The sequence below is a fragment of the Alexandromys fortis genome, unplaced genomic scaffold (assembly GCF_014885135.2).
Source record: "Alexandromys fortis isolate MF-2015 unplaced genomic scaffold, M_Fortis_MF-2015_v1.1 scaffold_91, whole genome shotgun sequence".
NCBI classification, from domain to species: Eukaryota; Metazoa; Chordata; class Mammalia; order Rodentia; family Cricetidae; genus Alexandromys; species Alexandromys fortis.
Genome location: NW_026067968.1, coordinates 6,555,884 through 6,573,431, shown reverse-complemented (window position 1 = coordinate 6,573,431; position 17,548 = coordinate 6,555,884). Strand labels below are relative to the sequence as shown.

Here is a 17,548-nt window from a genome sequence, read left to right as displayed (position 1 = left end):
AAACACGGTATTAAAGATTTTTTATAAAATGATCAATCTGTTTTCACACATAGGCTGACATACTCTTCACAGAATACAAGACTCAAATCCAAAGCATGCACTAGAATACCGGATAGCTTTCAGTGCTTTTTAAATCATAAAATAAAAACAGGGATTAACTTTTTAGTATTAAAGCAGAGACAAAATTTAATTTTAACATTGTTTTAATCAAGTAATGTAGCTGTTTGAAACAGGAAACTTTTTAGGACCCTCAATAGAGCAATGAACCCAGATTGTGTGAATTTGAATCCCACTGGTTTGGCACCTGAAGGAACAGTGGCAGAAGCCCAAGATCCAAGTATTGAAGACCTGACTGTAACAGCCTGAGGCTCAATGTGCTGATCTACTTGACAATCTCAGAAAATGGTAACAAATGTATGGGAGGCCAAGCAACAAAGAATCTGAAACCTAGGAGTTTGCAAATGCTTCTTCTTTGGTGTGACACTGCACATTTCCTTGTTAGTATCCATTCCAGGTATATGGCAGACTCAAGGTTTTAATTTTACCAAATTATTTTTATCACTTCAATGCAAAAATTTTACATACATTTATTAAAGTTTTATAATCTGTGAGATGGATGACACAAGGTAAAATCTAAACAATGTTATAAGCTAGTAGTATGCTACACAAATTAACCACATGGGTTAGCTCCCAGAATGCACTTGTGGAAGTATATGCTAACTAGTTTTTAATGTTGAAGACAAGTATGCAAACACAATCAGGAACTCAGATGGAATTTACACCAGATAGCAGGTAAGAAATTCACTTGTGTTCAAGGCTCTGAACGGGCTGGTCAGGCCCTAGCAACTGTACCCACTCTCAGGTGCCCAGCTACATCAACATGAAGTAAAAAATATCCCAAGTCTTACACCAAAATACAGGCTCTGACTCAGAAGTATGATTTTAACTTTCTCTTTAAATAAGACAATTAGGGGGAGGGGGATCAAGCTTGAAACACAATAACACTTATTTTGGCAAGACAGCAACCAAAATCTAAAGTACAAGCTATTATATCCAAATTAAAAGGCATTGAAGAATAAGCCATAATATTGGGGGCAAAGGGAGAACACATCAAACACAAGATACAGTATGTCTAAACATCCTGAAATTATAATTTAAGGGTAAAAGCTGAAAAATTATGCTGTTTTAGCTAGAGATTAAGTGCACCTTTTCCTGTTTCTCCCAAATAGAATCAGAGTTTATGATTTAATCACACCTCAAAGCTTTTCTCTCAGTACAAAGCAACCACTAAGTAACACACAAAATACTTGTTAATTATTTCCCTGGCTCATCCAACGTGCAATGCACATGACTCCAAAGATTACAATTTGGGGTGAGTGTACACAAACTGAAAAACCACAACTCCAAATTTCAAAACTTGCTCTTAAAACCATAGGACACGCAGGTCTTTACTGCTCATGAAGATGTCATACTGTCATTTATTCATCAGCCTCCCTTAGGATGACAAAAGTTGTCAGTTTCCAATCTGAACAGATGGGGGCTGAAGACACAACTTTTAAAACACTCCATTTCTTAATGGCTGAGTAAGATCATTACAATTGTTTACATTCTGCAAGTTTCAGCACCTACAATCTACCAGGCTCAAGGACCTTAATAAACCATGTAACATCCTAAAAGTAGTCAATCACTTCAGTATAAGCCATTCAGAGCCCAAAGTCTGAAGAATGACCAAAATCAAATCTTTATTTTTTTAATTGTATAAATGTGATCCAAATGTGTCCACCACTAGTTTTTCCAAAAGAAACATGCTATAAATAAGCAAACTACAACTGTTCACTGTTATGTATGGACTCCCTAGATGTCTCATTGGGCTTAATTATAGACCACTCACAGTAATAGCTTTTTAGTATCAAGTGTAGCATGATGTTAAGCCATTTTAGCTTTTGCACATACATGTTGCACTTCTGGCTGATAATGGAGAAAAATTTGCAGCATTACACTGTTAAGCTAAGTTGTATCCATCCTTTTAAATGGCATCAATATCAATGTCATCATCCTTGTTGTCAGACTTCACAGTTTCAACTTTTGGTACACTGGCAGTCTTCGAATATACCACCTGATAAGATAAATCATTTCATCTATTAAACATAGACACAACACAGAGCAACCACCCCTAGTTCTATCATTGGTTTTTATTTGAGGTTATGACAGTATTCCCCTTTCCTTACTTTCCCAAGAACCCCCTCCAGATTCATGGCATTTCCTCTTCCATTTTAGAGTTTTGAGACAGGGCTTCTTAGCATAGCCTCTAGCTGTCTTAGAACTCAGGAGGTCCTCTGCCTTCTGAGTGCTAGGATTAAAGGTATGTGCCTGTGCCCATTTTTTTTTTGGGGGGGGGGGGGGTTCGAGATAGGGTTTCTCCGTAGCTTTTGGTTCCTGTCCTGGAACTAGTTCTTGTAGACCAGGCTGGCCTCGAACTCCCAGAGATCCGCCTGCTTCTGCCTCCCCAAGTGCTAGGATTAAAGGCGTGCGCCACCACCGCCCGGCTGTGCCCAAGTCTTTCTGTATTTATTTTAATAGATTATAGCTGGTTAGACTTTATCTTTAATCTGAAATTTGGAACTACACTTGAATCACTTTGAGGCTAACCAGGGAGGGCTGTATAGAGGGAAACATAAAAAAAAAAACCCTCCAACATTCATTGCCAACCAAGTAATGTTCCTTAGCTTTTACCTCAATATTTTCATCTTCATCTTCTTCCTCACCACCAGAAGATTCTTCCTCTGCTTCCTTCAACCATTTAATAAATGGTTCTGCTTTGACACGAATCTCTTTGGCAAGTTCTTTTGAGACATATTTCTTAGAGGCCTAAAAAAGTTCAAAATTTTCCTCAGTGAAGACTTGAAAATATACTTTTAATTACTTGTACAATAAGCTATTTAAAGGGACTTGGGTCATACCCTAATTTTCGACAGTATACACACACACACACAAAACAATTCCTGCTGCCTTAACTCAAAAATTCCATCAGATTAACATAGGAATTCAACAACGTATACAAGAGTCTAACGATTGCTTCTTCATTACCCACCCCACCAGCTGTTTTGATGCCTCTGAAACTTCACAAGGGCTCCCCACCTTTTCCGACCAGCTGATGATAACCTCTTCTTCTAAAAGGTCTGCATCATACATCTCCTTCAAGATATGTGGAATCTTGGAGATCAGCTGAGCTTGATGCATTGCTACCACACATTCCAAACCATGAAGAAGGTACCGCTGAGCCTTTTTGTTGTTATGACAAAACTGCAAGTAGACAGCATCAACAATCATCCCTGCTCTAAGATAATTCAATAACTAAACACTCATTTTCTTAATACATTGCACATGTAACAATGGCTTAGAAAAGATCATGCACAGATACTCTTAACTATTTGCAGGTGCTCCCACACCTACTTTCAGGACAACCATATAGTGGGCGGAAGCGATCTAAAGTCACAGTCTAAGGTCACAATCCTGACTTCAAACCCCCAAAGGTCTCTTACTCTTAAGAAATGGCGCCTATATTTCTTGATCTGCTCTCTTATCTTCTCATTAAAGAGAACTTCAGTCAAAACGAGAGGACCCATGGCTTTTACATCCAGTCTTTCTGCCTCAGCAACAATTTCTTTATCAGATGAATCAATAATGCCCTCTTCTTTCTTTTTCTGGAAATAAAAAATGCAAATCAATTAAGTATAGGCATTTTTTTTTTGCTATACTAGAGAGAACAATCTTCCTCCTCCAGGATTTCTACCCAATTTATGCAAGTATACTCACTGTACTTCCTTTAGCATGTTTCTTAAATAGGCAAAAATGAAAAACAATACAAGCCATGGTGTGGGTGTGGGGGGATGATGGCTCAGTGATTAAGAACACGGGTTGCTGTTGAGGACATGGGTTCAATTTCAAGCACCCAAATGGTGGCTCAGAACTATCTGTTACTCCAGTTCCAGGGGCTCCAACACCCTCACACTGAGTATATATATAGGCAAAACACCACTACATATTAAGTAAAAAAATCATTAAAACACATGCACAAAGGGCCAGCTGGTAGTGGCACACACCTTTAATCCCAGCACCTGGGAGCAAAGGCAGGTGGATCTGAGTTCAAAGCTAGCCTGCTCTACAGAGCAAATTTCAGGAGAGCCAATGCTACACACAAAGAAACCATATATGGGGGAGGTGGGAACGACCAAACCACTGCCCATTAAAAACAAAAAAACCCCACACAAATAAAAACGAATTAAAAAAAAAACCACAACCAAAACAACAACAAAAAACAAAACAAAGGGGAGGGTATGGTAATACACATTTTAATCCCAGCAGGGATTAGAAGACCTGTGAGCCCTCTGGTCTCCACGAATTCCAGGACAGCGAGGGCTAAAGAGAATCAGTCTTCAAAACAAAAGCTGGGAGGCGGCGGTGGTGCATTCCTTTAATCCCAGCACTTGGGAGGCAGAGGCAGGAGGATCTCTGAGTTGGAGGCCAACCTGGTTCACAAGACCTAGTTCCAGGACAGGCTCCAAAGCTACAGAGAAACCCTGTCTCAAAAAACCAATCAAACACACACACAATCAAAACCCAAAGATATCAGAGAAAACATTAACCAATTATAAACACAACAAACATTTGAAAGGCCAAAGGCTATGTGATGTGTATATTTGTAGATCAAATTTACCTTAACAAAATCAAACAGGATGTTAACACGCTCTTCTACAGTTCTTTCCAAATCGTCACTGAGTGTCAGAACTTTTGCATGATCACTGATTTCATCCATTCTGCGCCTCTGAGCCTCCTCAGTTGTATCCTCCCCCCAATCATCATCCTCCTCCTCTTCCTGGTTTAAACAAAAACAAAGACCTCTAAATAGTGGTATTAGTCATATTAATAGGATCAAGCTCCTTTGCCCACAGACCATGTTTTATCAGCCCAGAGCCTCTATCTTCCATATTACTGTAAACAACAACAAAAATGCTAAGCAGGTTCAAATTATATTCAGTTTAGCTCAACTTAAGTACCAATATTAGAGTTTTAACAGTGCACTACATTAGTAAATCAAACTTTTTGGCTATTTCAACCAAACAGCAGGTTTTTAACACAATTTTAAGTGTCCTACACTCACCTCGGCGTGTGGAGGAGGACTAATTTCATTTGGTGGTGGAGGTGGTGGTGTCTCACTGCTGGATACGGAGCCATTTTCCTTGTCCTTGCCCTTTCTATTTTTCTTTTCCTTTTCTTTCTTTCCTGTACCACTGTCACTATTCTCTACAGGGAAACAAAAGTCAACTTAGTCCTATAGTTTATGTATCACTGACTACCAGATTTAAATCCTACCCGCTATCACAACTTTCCTCAATAAAATCAACACAACAAAACTTAGAAATCTGAAGGGAGGGCTGAAGAGATGGCACAGTGGTGCAGAGCACTTGTTGGAGACCTAAGTTTGATTCCCAGCACCCATATGGTGTTTCATAACCACCCAAAACTCCAGTTCCAGGGGATCCAATGCCGTCTTCTGGCCTCTAGGGCATCGTACTCACGTGGTACACAGTCACACATACACACAAAAAAACCTGACCATTCAACAATTTAAAATAGTTTGTTTGAGTCTATATAACAGCTTGTCTCATGGTGAAGAGAACACCGGAATAGGTTAGACTATTTTGCTATAGCAAGCTCAAATTGTGTCAGATAGTTGTGTTCATCTGCCACAGAGTGTTGCTTGCAATGCTCTAAGCCACTGTAGCTTAATGACACAAGCCTTGTTTCCAGAACAGTAGATCTTTTGATGGGTTTCCATTATAATCTTTTACAAATCTTTGCACTTTTACTGTTACATAAAACACATTTTTCAATAATGTCTTATAGACAGTTAAAATCTCAAAGTCCTGAGCCAGAAGCAGGAAGATCTCTAAGTTTGAGGCCTGCCTGGTTTACAAAGTGGGTTAGAGGACAGCAAGGGACATACAAAGAAACCCTGTCTCAAAAAAACAAAACAAAAAAGTCAAAGTCCAAAGACTAAAAAAGTTCCTATACTGTATATACTTATACTGTAATAAAAACCTTCCATCTTATATTCCAACTGTCAACTTGCTAAAAAGACTTACCAGGTGGGTTTTTGAGAATGAACGTACAGAGTTTATGATGTGTGTCAAGCATGCCTCGGTACCCACAGGCTTTACAAGAATTACCTATTGTTTGCTTCTTTGGATTGACATGCTGCCAAGAAAAGTAAAAACAAGTGTCATGTATAGTGAAAGACACAAACTGTATGTGAATTTATATAACGTTATAAAATATCTAAAACTCTAGTTTAACACAAATTTTCTTCATGGAAGTCTAATTTTAACAAAATGTTATTTTCTAACAAGTCTGGTAATCACATAGCACTAGAAGAGTGCATACATAACTAACAAAGACCTTAAAGGCATTCACTCACCAAATCTGTTTCAGGATTCTCACACTCAGGACAAAGAACAAATTTTTTAATGAATCCATCCAACATGTCTTGCAGCTTATTCGCCTCATGAGATCCATTGACAATGTAGCGGTCATTCTTAACATCAAACTGGGTCTGTGCTCCCAGCTCACAACCAAAATATTTGGTGGGATCTATAGGAAGACAAGACGTTTCATTTTAGTCACCTAAATCACTGGCTTCACACAAAAATCTACACGGAACTCACCATTCCTAAAAATTACAGGGCCACTGACAAACAGCCAGGGTGGTTTAACGACACCAATCAAGTAGGTGCAAAGTTCCACATTTGTTAACACATGACCGAGAAAAATGCATACAGCTCAAACACTGTCAAGACTGTATCCATAATATACCTTTTCAGGCTTCTCCAAGTTTTACTTACACGTTGGAGGCCGATTAAGCGCCTTTGCAACGTCAACCATGTTGACTATAACTGTCTTGATTCCATTTCCTTTGCCCTCAACCTAAAGGAAATAAGAATTTCAATTTTGTACTGTCTTCCCTGTAACAAGCAATCTTTTAAATCCTATGAAGAACGAACGCATACTAAAATGATGATCAGTATACCTTGGCAATCAGACGGGGCATCTTGTAGCGATAGAACTGGTCTGACACACTGCGGTTGACGTTGACAGACATTTTGGCTTATTAGTGACTTTATCAATAAGATGAACAGATCTTTGATTGCAACTTTTTGGTATCTTCTGTCTGGAGAAGAAGGGATGACATAAACGACTGCAAGAGTTCTCGGTCTCTGACATGAAAAAATTTTCGCCACTGAGGCTGTAAGCTTCTTGCTTGTATGCTATGTTTCCCCAATACAGGTACCAATGGCTGCGCAACAGCTCTGGAAGAGAAAAGCAGAGAACACACAAACATGCCACAGGTTCAGTACCACTGCCGTTGGGGGAACTTCTCGTCCTAGAGCACCCCGCCCAGCTAGCACCCCTGGCCCACAGAGCCCGAGTTCACGTGGGTCAAGAGCTGACACCCCCGTCTAACCTAGCTCAACTCTAGGAACCTGGGAGGCCACCATCTTGACAAGAGCTGGGACTGGGGCAGGGAAATCCCGAAGGAAGGAAACAGCACAGACACAAACCCTCTCCCTCGGCTGCAGGGAGTTTGTCACCGGAGACCGCGGGCGAGCGACAGTGCTTTAACTGTCGAGCAGGGGTCCGGGCCCTCTCCTCCCCCAGCTCACGCCCGGGAGCGGACAACTTCTCCCATCGCGCCTCCCCCGGCTGCCATCGTTGGAAAACGGGAACCGTCGCGCCGGCCCTGCCAACCGCTAAGCTGCGGCTTCGGCGACTCCGGCCGACTTCAGGGCGGCGCGGCCAGGCCAGGAGCCATTGGCTCCGTCGGAGCACGCGGACCGCGGCCGCAGCCGCGCCCTTCGCTCGCTCGCTCGGCGCACGGCCGACCTTCGCCCTCGTCCCCATGGCTACGCGACAGCGAGCGCCGAGCGCCCGGCCTCCGTCTTCCGGCGGGGCGGAGGCGCGGCCTCCGTGAGTCACACACGCGCCCCGGCCCTGACTCAGCCCGGCGCCGGCACGCGCCCTCGCTCGCGCGCGCTCCCGCACACACCGGCCCCCCCAAACTGCGCCACACGCGCGGCGGGTCACGCGGCCGCGCCGCCATCTTGCTGCCGCCATGGCCCGCCGCCCGCGACTCACCGTTTTCGTCAAATAAAGACATAAACCCAACGCGGCTCGCCCGGGACTGGGAGGAAGAGGCGCTGGAAACCGGGTCCGGAGTGGCGGGGCGGGCGGCGAGCGGAGGGGCGGCTGGGCAGGTGCCGCCGCCGAGCAGCGGGAGGGGCTGTCCCAGCGACGTCCGCGTCCACACCAGCAGCGCCGAGCCTGGCGACCTGGCGGGGACACGGCTGTGAGCCGCAGGCGGCCTGCCCCCGCCGGCGGCCCGGGGGTGGAGGGGCGGGAGCGCTGGGCAGGGGCTCGGGCCACCGCCCCCCGCGGACTCACCTCTGGAATGTTCTCGCTCTGACTGAACAACGCCGCCGCCGCGCTCAAGCTACCTTCGGCCCCGGGTCCCTCCCCCTGTAGCGGGCCGCAACTGTTCATTGGCCGCAGGCCCACCAGAGTTCGTTTGCCATTGGCTTGCCGGCGCGTCAATCGCACCTTTCCCCGCCCTCCACTTCCTGGGGCTTCACTCGTGGGCTCGGCCCGCCTCCCGCTTACCCCTGTTTCCTTTCCCTCCCTTCCCCCCTCTGTCCTTCCCAGAGGCCTTCACGGTCTCGCGATAGCTGCGCTCCGCTGTGAGTTTGGGCGCCCAGGCAACATGGCGGCTGCCTAGTTCGCCCGCGGGGCGGGGCCGAGCTGTGCCGCGGCGGTGCTTGGCTTCGGGCCACGCGGGACCTTAATGCTCGCCCTGACCGCGCCGAGCGCCCCACAGAGTCCAGCTCCGGCTGGCTCCTCCTCACTACCTGGCCCGGGTCTGTCATCCCGTTTGGTGCCTCCGAGCTCAGAAGCAAGGCCGCTTGACTGGCGGAGACTCCGCGTTCGTGGCTTGGGCTTTCCCAAAGTGGAAACGCTACCTTTTGTGTGTAACTTGGGCCCCCGAAAGTGCGTCGTGTTGTGGTCTCGACCCCAGGAAGGTCTGGCTGTGCCTCGGAGTTTGACCATCCCTTCCCCGGTGCTCAGCTGCCACGTAGGGCCACTCTGTCCAGCCCAACCCAGCTTGGAAAGTCGATTCCTGGCTGGTGAGCCGTGGCCCCTGGCAGGTGTACCTGATGAGGCCACAGGCTGTACTTAATAACAATTTCTGTTCGGGGGGGAGGGGCGCCCCGACTTTTTTGTTCTGTAGAAACTCCCCCAGTGTTTACAAACTTCGGTTTTTGTTAAAAGTTTCTATTGAGACTTAGAATCATACCAGAGTGTTAATTAAAACCATATAGAAATACCTGAGATTGACCAGAGCCTTGTTCGAACTTCTTGAAGCTTCTGAGAGCAGAAACCTGGCTTAGCAGCTGTGTGGTTTCCTGAATGGGGAGAAACAGTAGTGTTGTAGAAGAGGGGGCTGCCCTTTGTGCTAAGGTTAAAATTGGAAGATCTATTTTTTTCCCCCAAACCAAGGTTATTTTCCTATGACTTACAGGGCCTATAGGGCCCTTTAGAAATTGACAGTGTCATTGGGGCAGAATAAAGACAATTCAGAAATGAAAGATGTGTGCCATTTTCCGTAGGAGCTTTTATTTCTCGGTACATGGCTGTACAGTTTTTTTTTTTTTTTTGGTTGTTCAGTTTTTAAACTGAACACATACTGCTTCATACCCCTCGCTAAAGTGGAAAGATAGATCCCAGACAGGGCTTTATGGATCATGACTTAGCAGTATTGAAACAGATTGAGTTTGTGCTTGGCTGCACCCAAATGATTATTTTAGAAACTCTCCGAAAATAAGGATGTGAAACTAATCTGAGGTAAGAGGCTTGCCTCAGAAAAGTATTTTTGATAATACTATACAAAGTAGTCTTTTCCCATATGTTTGATGGCCTGATCTGTAGTTTTTTTAAAAAAAAAAACTTTTATTGGCCTGACATGCTGACACCTTTAATCCTAGCACTCTTGAGTCAGAAGTAGATAGATCTCTGTTAGAGGCTGTTCTAGTCTACATTATGAGTTCTAGGACAGCCATATAAACAAGTAAATGAATCAATAAAAATAAAAAAGTTTACTACTGGGAAGTCGTGACACATGCCTTTAAATCCAGCATTGGGAAGACAGAGGCAAAAGGAGTTATGTGAGTTGGAGGCTAGCCTGGTCTACAGCGCGAGTTCTAGGACAGCGAAGGCTGCACAGAGAAACCCTGTCTCAAAAAACAAAAAGCTTGCACTAGTTTTAACTTTAGTTTTTAGTGTCTACACTACTGTGTTATTATGAACAACTCTTAAATTTTATTCCCTCTCACCATATAACCCAGTGACCCTAGACTCACTGCCTCAACTTTCCTGGTAGGGGAATTACAGATAGGCAATTAGCGCACCCAGCTAAAAAGTACTCTTGATGACACCATTTATCAAATGCTTATCATGTGCTATAACTTTGATTAGACTTTGAATACATTGAAGACTTTTTATTACCATTTTACAAATGAGAAAATTGGGCTGTGTGTGTGTGGGGGGTGAAGCTGCTTTTCGAAAACTGTATTCCCAGTAGTTTGCAGAACTAGCTTTAGTACTAGTTCAGTGGGATCCCAGAGCCTCCTGAGGTCAGCATATGGCATACCCCTCTCAATTAAATACAAAGCTATAACTAGGCAGTCTGTAGATAACTCCACTTAATGGACTACTGATCTGGTAAGGAGGTGTTGTTAGACACACACTTTATAAGCGACGGCAGCTCTCTAATGCACGGTGGATGGCTTTTGAACTCCGGCTTGTTTGACGCCAAGCTTGTTGCGTAATTTCCCCTGCCGTTTCCGTCCCCACCTCATTTGGCTGTTGTTTCCTTACTCAGGTACTCACAGTTTGTTAAATAGTGTACACTTGGTGCTTATGAAATCCTTGTCCAGGGGTTGTGCATTTTGGCACCAAGTAGCTGACATGAATAGTTGCCAAGGAAGTAAATGAGCAAACCGGCTGGCTGATTGTTTAGACATTGGTGTCTCTGCGTCTGGTCAGTCAGAATTTGTTCCCTGAGCTACAATCAACTCTTCCTGGACTAGAACTTTGTGTTTCTGAGCTGTAAGCCATTGAGGAGACTAAGGTAGAGCCAGCTTTGAGGGGCCATCTGGTTGGTGAGCTGCTCCACCCCCCTTTATGACATCTGTCTCTCGGCTTTTAAGGCTGCACAGTTACTTCAGTTGCTGTCTCTTGCTTGAGGAGGAGCTTGAGGGCACGAGCATCATTTTCCTTTTGGCACACTAGCCTGTCACCTCAGTGTGCACAGAGAACAGGCGGCCAGAGATGCCAGAAGGGAGTGAGTAGTATCTGGTAAGTACAGAAGCCTTGATTGCCTTAAGGGCCCACAGCTATTTAAGCCCCCGTGTTATGTCAAGCATAACGGCGTGAAGAGCACAAAGAGTTTGGCTACAATAGAAAGGCACTGATCGCTAAATGACCAAAAATGAATTCAAAATCCAATGTGTAGTGACCTGGAAGTGTTTCTACAACACTTGCCCTTGGCGCAGTGCACAACTTCATTGCAGCCTTGGTTGCGAACTTGACATATGCACATTCTCTCACACACTGTCACACCATGCAATGCCAACAAAACTTCCCGAGTCACCTCTGCCCAGATTTAAAAGCATTGGGACTTTTGAGGCGCAGTATTTTTACTGTAAATACAAACTTACTGCTCTTATAGAAACAATGGTTTGATTCTGGCAAAGGCTTCTAGTATTTTCCTACCATCATTCATCATGTGACAAGTTAGTATATATGTGTTGAATGTTTTATTTCTTATTTATTTTGAGACAGCATCTCACTATGAAGCCCTGCTCGGTCTGGAACTCATAGAGATCCACCTGCCTCTTTGACTTATGAGTACTGGGATTGAATGTGTATACAACCACACATGTCTAGAATGTTTTATTTATTTTTTTAATGATATCTGGGGCTAGTTAGATGGCTCAGTAGGTAAAGATACTTCCCGCAAAGACAGATGGCCAGAGTTTGACCCCCAGCCTCAACGGTAGCAGGAGATAACCGAGTTCCACATGAAAATGTGCACTGTAGCACATGCAGGCCCCGGGAAAGTAAATAAATGTAATCTTAAAAATTAAAAACTGCCGTTTGACTACGAGGGAGTCTGTCTTTAAAAAAAAAAAGAGGCTGAGTGTGGTAATCTCAGCACTGGGTGTGTGTGGGGGGGGGGCAGATCTCTGTGAGTTCAAGGACAGCCTGGTCTACAGAGTTCCCAGGCACCCTGGGCTACACAAAGAAACCTTATCTAAAATAATAATAATAACGATAACATAATAATGATATAATTGGGTTGCTTGTATTTCATAAAGAACTTGGTAGTGAATTGTGGCTTGGGAATAGGACAGAATTTCCAACAGTTTTTGAATTGCCCTAAACATATTTATGCTATTGTATTTTTTTTAATTTTATTTATTTATTTATTATGTATACAATATTCTGTCTGTGTGTATGCCTGAAGGCCAGAAGAGGGCACCAGACCTCATTACAGATGGTTGTGAGCCACCATGTGGTTGCTGGGAATTGAACTCGGGACCTTTGGAAGAGTAGGCAATGCTCTTAACCACTGAGCCATCTCTCCAGCCCCCTATGCTACTGTAATTTAAGTAAAGTAACATTCTTAGCTGGGCGTTGGTGGTGCACGCCTTTAATCCCAGCACTCGGAGGCAGAGGCAGGCGGGTCTCTATGAGTTTGAGGCCAGCCTGGTCTACCAAGTGCTAGTTCCAGGATAGGCTCCAAAGCCACAGAGAAACCCTGTCTCAAAAAAACAAACAACAAACAAAAGTAGCATTCTTAGGTATCAAGTTGAAATTTCAATCATCAAAAAAAAAAAAAAGTCAATGATACTCTGTCTCATGACGTCAAATATTTGGCTAAGATTTAATTATTTATGCAAAAATAAATGAACACATCCACTTCATTAGTACGTAAATTTGCTTTTTTCTTTACCTTTACCTTTTATCTATTTGGTGTGTGTGTGTGTGTGTGTGTGTGTGTGTGTGTGTGTGTGTGTATATGCGCGCGCCTGCTTAGTGAACACCTCACTGATGCTTTTCCCTTTCAGGCCTCTGATCCTCTCAACTTTCCTAATGCTGAGACCCCTTAACACCATTCTTCATGTTGTGGTGACCCCCCAACCATAACATTATTTCATTGCTACTTCATAACTGTAATTTTGCCATTGTTATGAATTGTGTCTGATACGTAGGGTATCTGATAAGCTACCCCCAAGGGTTGACCTACAGGTTGAGAACTGCTGCTCTAGCAGGATGCCTCCTGCTTTTCTGACATGCCTGCTCAACCGTCCCCATTCCAATCTGCTGGACGTACATCTCTTCATTAGGGTTTTCCATGCGCCTGCTACTTATTAGTCCTAGCAGTCTGAGGTCAGGGACCTTGTTTTTGAGAACAAAATAGTCTGGTTTGGTGGAGTGCTCGAGCAGAAGCAGGAGTGTCTGGGGAAAAAGGAGCATGCAGGTGATGGTACCCTCCTCCTGCAAAGCAGCGCTCTGACTGCAGTTTGTCTGCCATTCCTGGAAAGAGGAAGAAGTGGAGAATGGTGTGAGTCAGCCTCGGCTTCTCTCCCACACGGATGCTGGGGCTGCGGGAGTGAGAACTGTGCATTGTTGTCTCATGTTCCTGGCAGGATGCTCTGTGGAGGTGCTGCACAAGGTTCATTCTGCCTGAGACCCTGGGATTGCTATTTTCTTCTGGGCTGGTAGTCATCCGCAAACCTCTGTGAGGGAGTGCCACCACTGTCCACCCTCCTCCTTTCTTCCTCATTTCTAGTCAGTTGTGAATGTGGTGATTTGCCCACCCAGATGAAGGCACCACTGTCTTGTGGGGGAACCCTGATCCCCAATGATCTGTGAGCAGGCCACACCCCTAGGAGTATATTTCATTAGATTCTTTGTGCTGAGTTAGGGCTACCCGGGGTTTAGGAGTCATCTGTGTGGCTAGGATTTGTGTTTGTGTGTTCTGTTTGCGTGTGAGTGTGCAGATACATGGGGAGGTCAGAAGCAGATGGGTGACTTCATTACTTGAATTGAGAGGAAGTCTCTCTCTCTCTCTCCCTGTTTTTTTTTTTAGAATTATTTATTTAGTATACAGAGGGGTTTTGGTTGTATATATGTCTGTTGAAGGTCAGTTATGAGCTGCCATGTGGGTGCTGGGAATTGAACCTGGATTCTTTGGAAGAGCAATCAGTGTTCTTAACCACTGAGAGGGAGTCTCTTATTGAACTGGAATCTTACTGCTTCTGCTACTGACCAGTCACCAGCTCTCAGTATCTGCCTATCTTTGCCTTCTAACGCTGGGGTTACAGGCACATACAGCCTGAGATCACACTCCAGTCCTGATGCTTGCGTAGCAAGTACCCACTTAACCACTGAGCCTCTCCAGCCTCTAGGATTCATTCATTTCTTGAAATAAAGCTCTCCCGCTTATCTTTGTGGGACCTGTTTTCTTAGGGGCAAAAGCTTGTTAAAACATGGTTGGGGGCTAGCAAGACAGCTCAGTGGCAGAAGCATCTTAGGCTTGCTGCAACTGAGTTCGGTTCTAGAGCCTGCATATTTGAAGCAGGAAGCAGAATCTCTCGAGGTGTCCTCTGACCTTCACAGGCACTGTAGTATGCACGTGCCATACATACTACTAGACAAATGTAATTTTAAAAGATTTTTAAGTCGGCTGGGCTATGGTGGAGAACACCTTTAATCCCAGCACTAGAGAGGCAGAGGCAGGCGAATCTTTCTGAGTTCCAGGTCAGCTTGGTCTACAGAGTGATAAAATGTGCCAGGGCTACACAGAGAAATACTATCTCAAAAAACTAACGTCTGTATGTGTGTGTGTGTGTTTGTGTGCATGTGTGCGTGTTTTAAATCAGTGATTTGGGCCTTGCAGAGGAGAGGATTTTTTCTTAGGCAGAACATATTTCTGGTGGTTTCCCAGAGGTTTCAGGTGCCATGCATCCAAGGACTGCACTCTGCATAAAAGCTTAGTGTTCATTTACTTTGGATCCCCCCAAAACAGAGCTTTCTCCGGAGCTTGCTTTCTAGGTATTTCTGGGCAGTCAGTCTGCAAAGGAAATCAATGAAGATTTCTGTGGCCAAATGAGTTTGTCATGGAAGCAGTCCCCAGCTCCGGCAGTACAGAGTGGGAATGGTTTATGCTGATCACACCTGTTGGTTAGAATCAGAGTGACCTGAGGTGCTCATTGGTCACCATACCCAGCGAGGGACTTGTGCACATTCTCCCTTCACCTCACAGAGACCATTGCTCATGGAGACTCAGGTATCCTGTGGGAGACTCAGGTATCCTGACACCCAGCTTCTGGTTCTTCCCACTGTGTAGGGACCCATTAACCTGCTTGGTGCATCCAGGTTCTTGCAGTTTGATTCTCTCTCCTTACTCTTGATTTGATTGTTCTGATGTTCTGTTTCAGATGGGTCAGAGGGGCGGCAGAGTCTGAGAGCAGTGCCGGGAGGGAAGCCTGGGAAGCCTGTGCCGGATGGTATAGACCTGTGAAGGTGCGTTTTCCTCCAGACCACCAATTGTCACTCACCAGCCACCGTGCATCCTATCCAGGGATAGGCACTGGACGCTAGAGATTCAGTAGGAGCCACTGGGAGCCAACATTTTAGAGATTAGGAGACTGGGCTGGAGAGATGACTTGGCAGTTAAGAGTACATGTTGCTCTTGCAGAGGACCTGGATTTGGTTCCCAGCATCCAGATGGTGGCTCACCACCATCCTTAATTCTATTTCTAGGGATCCAATGCCTCTTCCAGACTCTAATAAAGGGCACTAAATGCATTTGGTGCATTACATACTGGCAAAACACCAAAACGTAGAAGATTAAAAAGTCTTAAAAACTATGAAATTTTTACCTACATATCTAGGTTTCTGGCACTTGAAAAGCAGGAAGTCTTGGCACACTGGAATTCTTATAAGACAGCTGTGTAGAGTCTTGTCTCAGCCAGATGATCATAGCCTAGCTTAGGGCCTGACTGCTCATGCGTGAGCACCATTGTCCCGTCCTGTCCCGCCCTCCCTCGTCCCCCCCCCCCACCGCGACCGTCCAGGTGAGCAAAGTGCTGACCAAGCATGTTTGTGCACTGTCCTTATCCAAGTGTACATTTGTACCTCACCTGTCCCATCATTCACTTTGGCTTAGCTTACCTCTGCTCATCTTTATTCATCTCAGTCACACATTTGCATGGCTTCCATGTTCCAGCTGTAGAGAATTGGAATGTTCAGCACACTGCGTTGTCTTTGTCTTACTATAACTAAATCACGGAGGCAGGCTAACCTTTTTTATTTTTTTTTTGGTTTTCGAGACAGGGTTTCTCTGTGGTTTTGGAGCCTGTCCTGGAACTAGCTCTTGTAGACCAGGCTTGTCTCGAACTCAGAGAGATCCGCCTGCCTCTGCCTCCCGAGTGCTGGGATTAAAGGCGTGCGCCATCACCACCTGGCCAGGCTAACCTTTTTTAGGGATCTATTTATCTTGTAGTGTTGGGAAGTGAAAGTTCAAACTCAGGCATGCACCCCAACATTATGGAGGCAGCGTGTAAGAGAGCACACACGTGTTGTGATTGACAGATTGCATCTCTGAGCAGGAGACTAAGGAGCCAGGGCACTGTATTAGTGTCCTTTTCTAACGCTGTGATAAAAAGCAACAAAAGCACTTAAAGAATGAAGGGCTTGTTTTGGTTCACAGTTGCAGGACACAGGCCATCCTGTAGGGTGGGCATGACCACAGGAGCCTAGCACATTTAGCCTGCAGTCTGGAAGAAGAGAGCAACGAATGCTTAGTTCAGCCCACTTTCCTAGCTTTACACAGTCCAGAAGCCCAACGCAGGAAATGGTGCCACTCCCAGTGGATGGGTCTCATCCTTTTTGTTGTGGTTGTGTTGTTTTGGGGGGGCATGTTTTGAGACAGGGTTTCTCTGTGTACCTGCTCTAGCTGTCCTGGAAGCTTTGTAGACCAGGCTAGCCTCAAACTCACAGAGATCCACCTGCCTCTGCCTTCTGAGTGCTGGCATCAAAGATGTGTACCACCACTGCCTGGTGGGTCTCATTTTATTGATCCAAGGAAGATAACTTGCCAACAAGCATGCCCAGAGGCTTGTTTCTAGGTGATTTTATATTTCATCATGTTGACAGTTAAGACTGAGCATTGTAGGTAACAAAGCACCACATAGTGCTAGAATTAAGACATCAGAAACTTATTTTCTCAGGCGGGAGCTGCCATAGATAAGTGCTTGCTGCTTTTTTGGGCCTTGGATCTCAAGGTCAAACTGTCTGTCCTGCTTCCAGTGTAAGCCGACAGCTTGGTGGTGTCCCTTGCTTGTATTTGCAAAGCTCCAATCTTTAT

The 17,548-nt window shown here is 44.9% G+C and overlaps 1 protein-coding gene and 1 non-coding gene across 4 annotated transcripts; both read right to left on the bottom strand.

Annotated features, from left to right (window-relative positions):
* Nucleotides 1-571: 571 nt before the first annotated feature.
* On the bottom strand, nt 572-9,193 carry Eif5 (eukaryotic translation initiation factor 5). Of its 3 annotated transcripts, none has more exons than XM_050154724.1 (12): nt 9,072-9,193; nt 8,194-8,387; nt 7,088-7,367; nt 6,903-6,984; nt 6,479-6,651; nt 6,147-6,258; nt 5,162-5,304; nt 4,718-4,876; nt 3,543-3,704; nt 3,139-3,303; nt 2,734-2,868; nt 572-2,116 (listed from the first exon to the last, which is right to left on the bottom strand). In XM_050154724.1, the coding sequence occupies exons 3-12, from the start codon at nt 7,157-7,159 to the stop codon at nt 2,027-2,029; spliced, it is 1,293 nt and encodes a 430-aa protein (XP_050010681.1). In that variant the 5' UTR covers nt 7,160-7,367; nt 8,194-8,387; nt 9,072-9,193; the 3' UTR covers nt 572-2,026. The 3 variants fall into 3 exon arrangements, with proteins under 3 accessions (XP_050010681.1, XP_050010680.1, XP_050010682.1); XM_050154723.1 differs by lacking the exon at nt 9,072-9,193 and adding an exon at nt 8,500-8,659; XM_050154725.1 differs by lacking the exons at nt 8,194-8,387; nt 9,072-9,193 and adding an exon at nt 7,620-7,750.
* LOC126509182 (small nucleolar RNA SNORA28) lies at nt 5,638-5,763 on the bottom strand. Its single transcript, XR_007594097.1, has one exon. It is a non-coding gene; the product is annotated as a small nucleolar RNA SNORA28 (small nucleolar RNA).
* Nucleotides 9,194-17,548: the final 8,355 nt, after the last annotated feature.

Excerpts from the sequence above, each read along its gene's own strand:
- Eif5 (XM_050154724.1), bottom strand. The coding sequence starts at position 7,159 with ATGTCTGTCAACGTCAACCGCAGTGTGTCAGACCAGTTCTATCGCTAC. Across the intron at positions 5,305-6,146 it reads CATTCTCAAAAACCCACCTG|AGAATAGTGACAGTGGTACA; the intron begins GTAAGTCTTTTT and ends GTTTCCCTGTAG. Across the intron at positions 4,877-5,161 it reads GTCCTCCTCCACACGCCGAG|GAAGAGGAGGAGGATGATGA; the intron begins GTGAGTGTAGGA and ends TGTTTAAACCAG.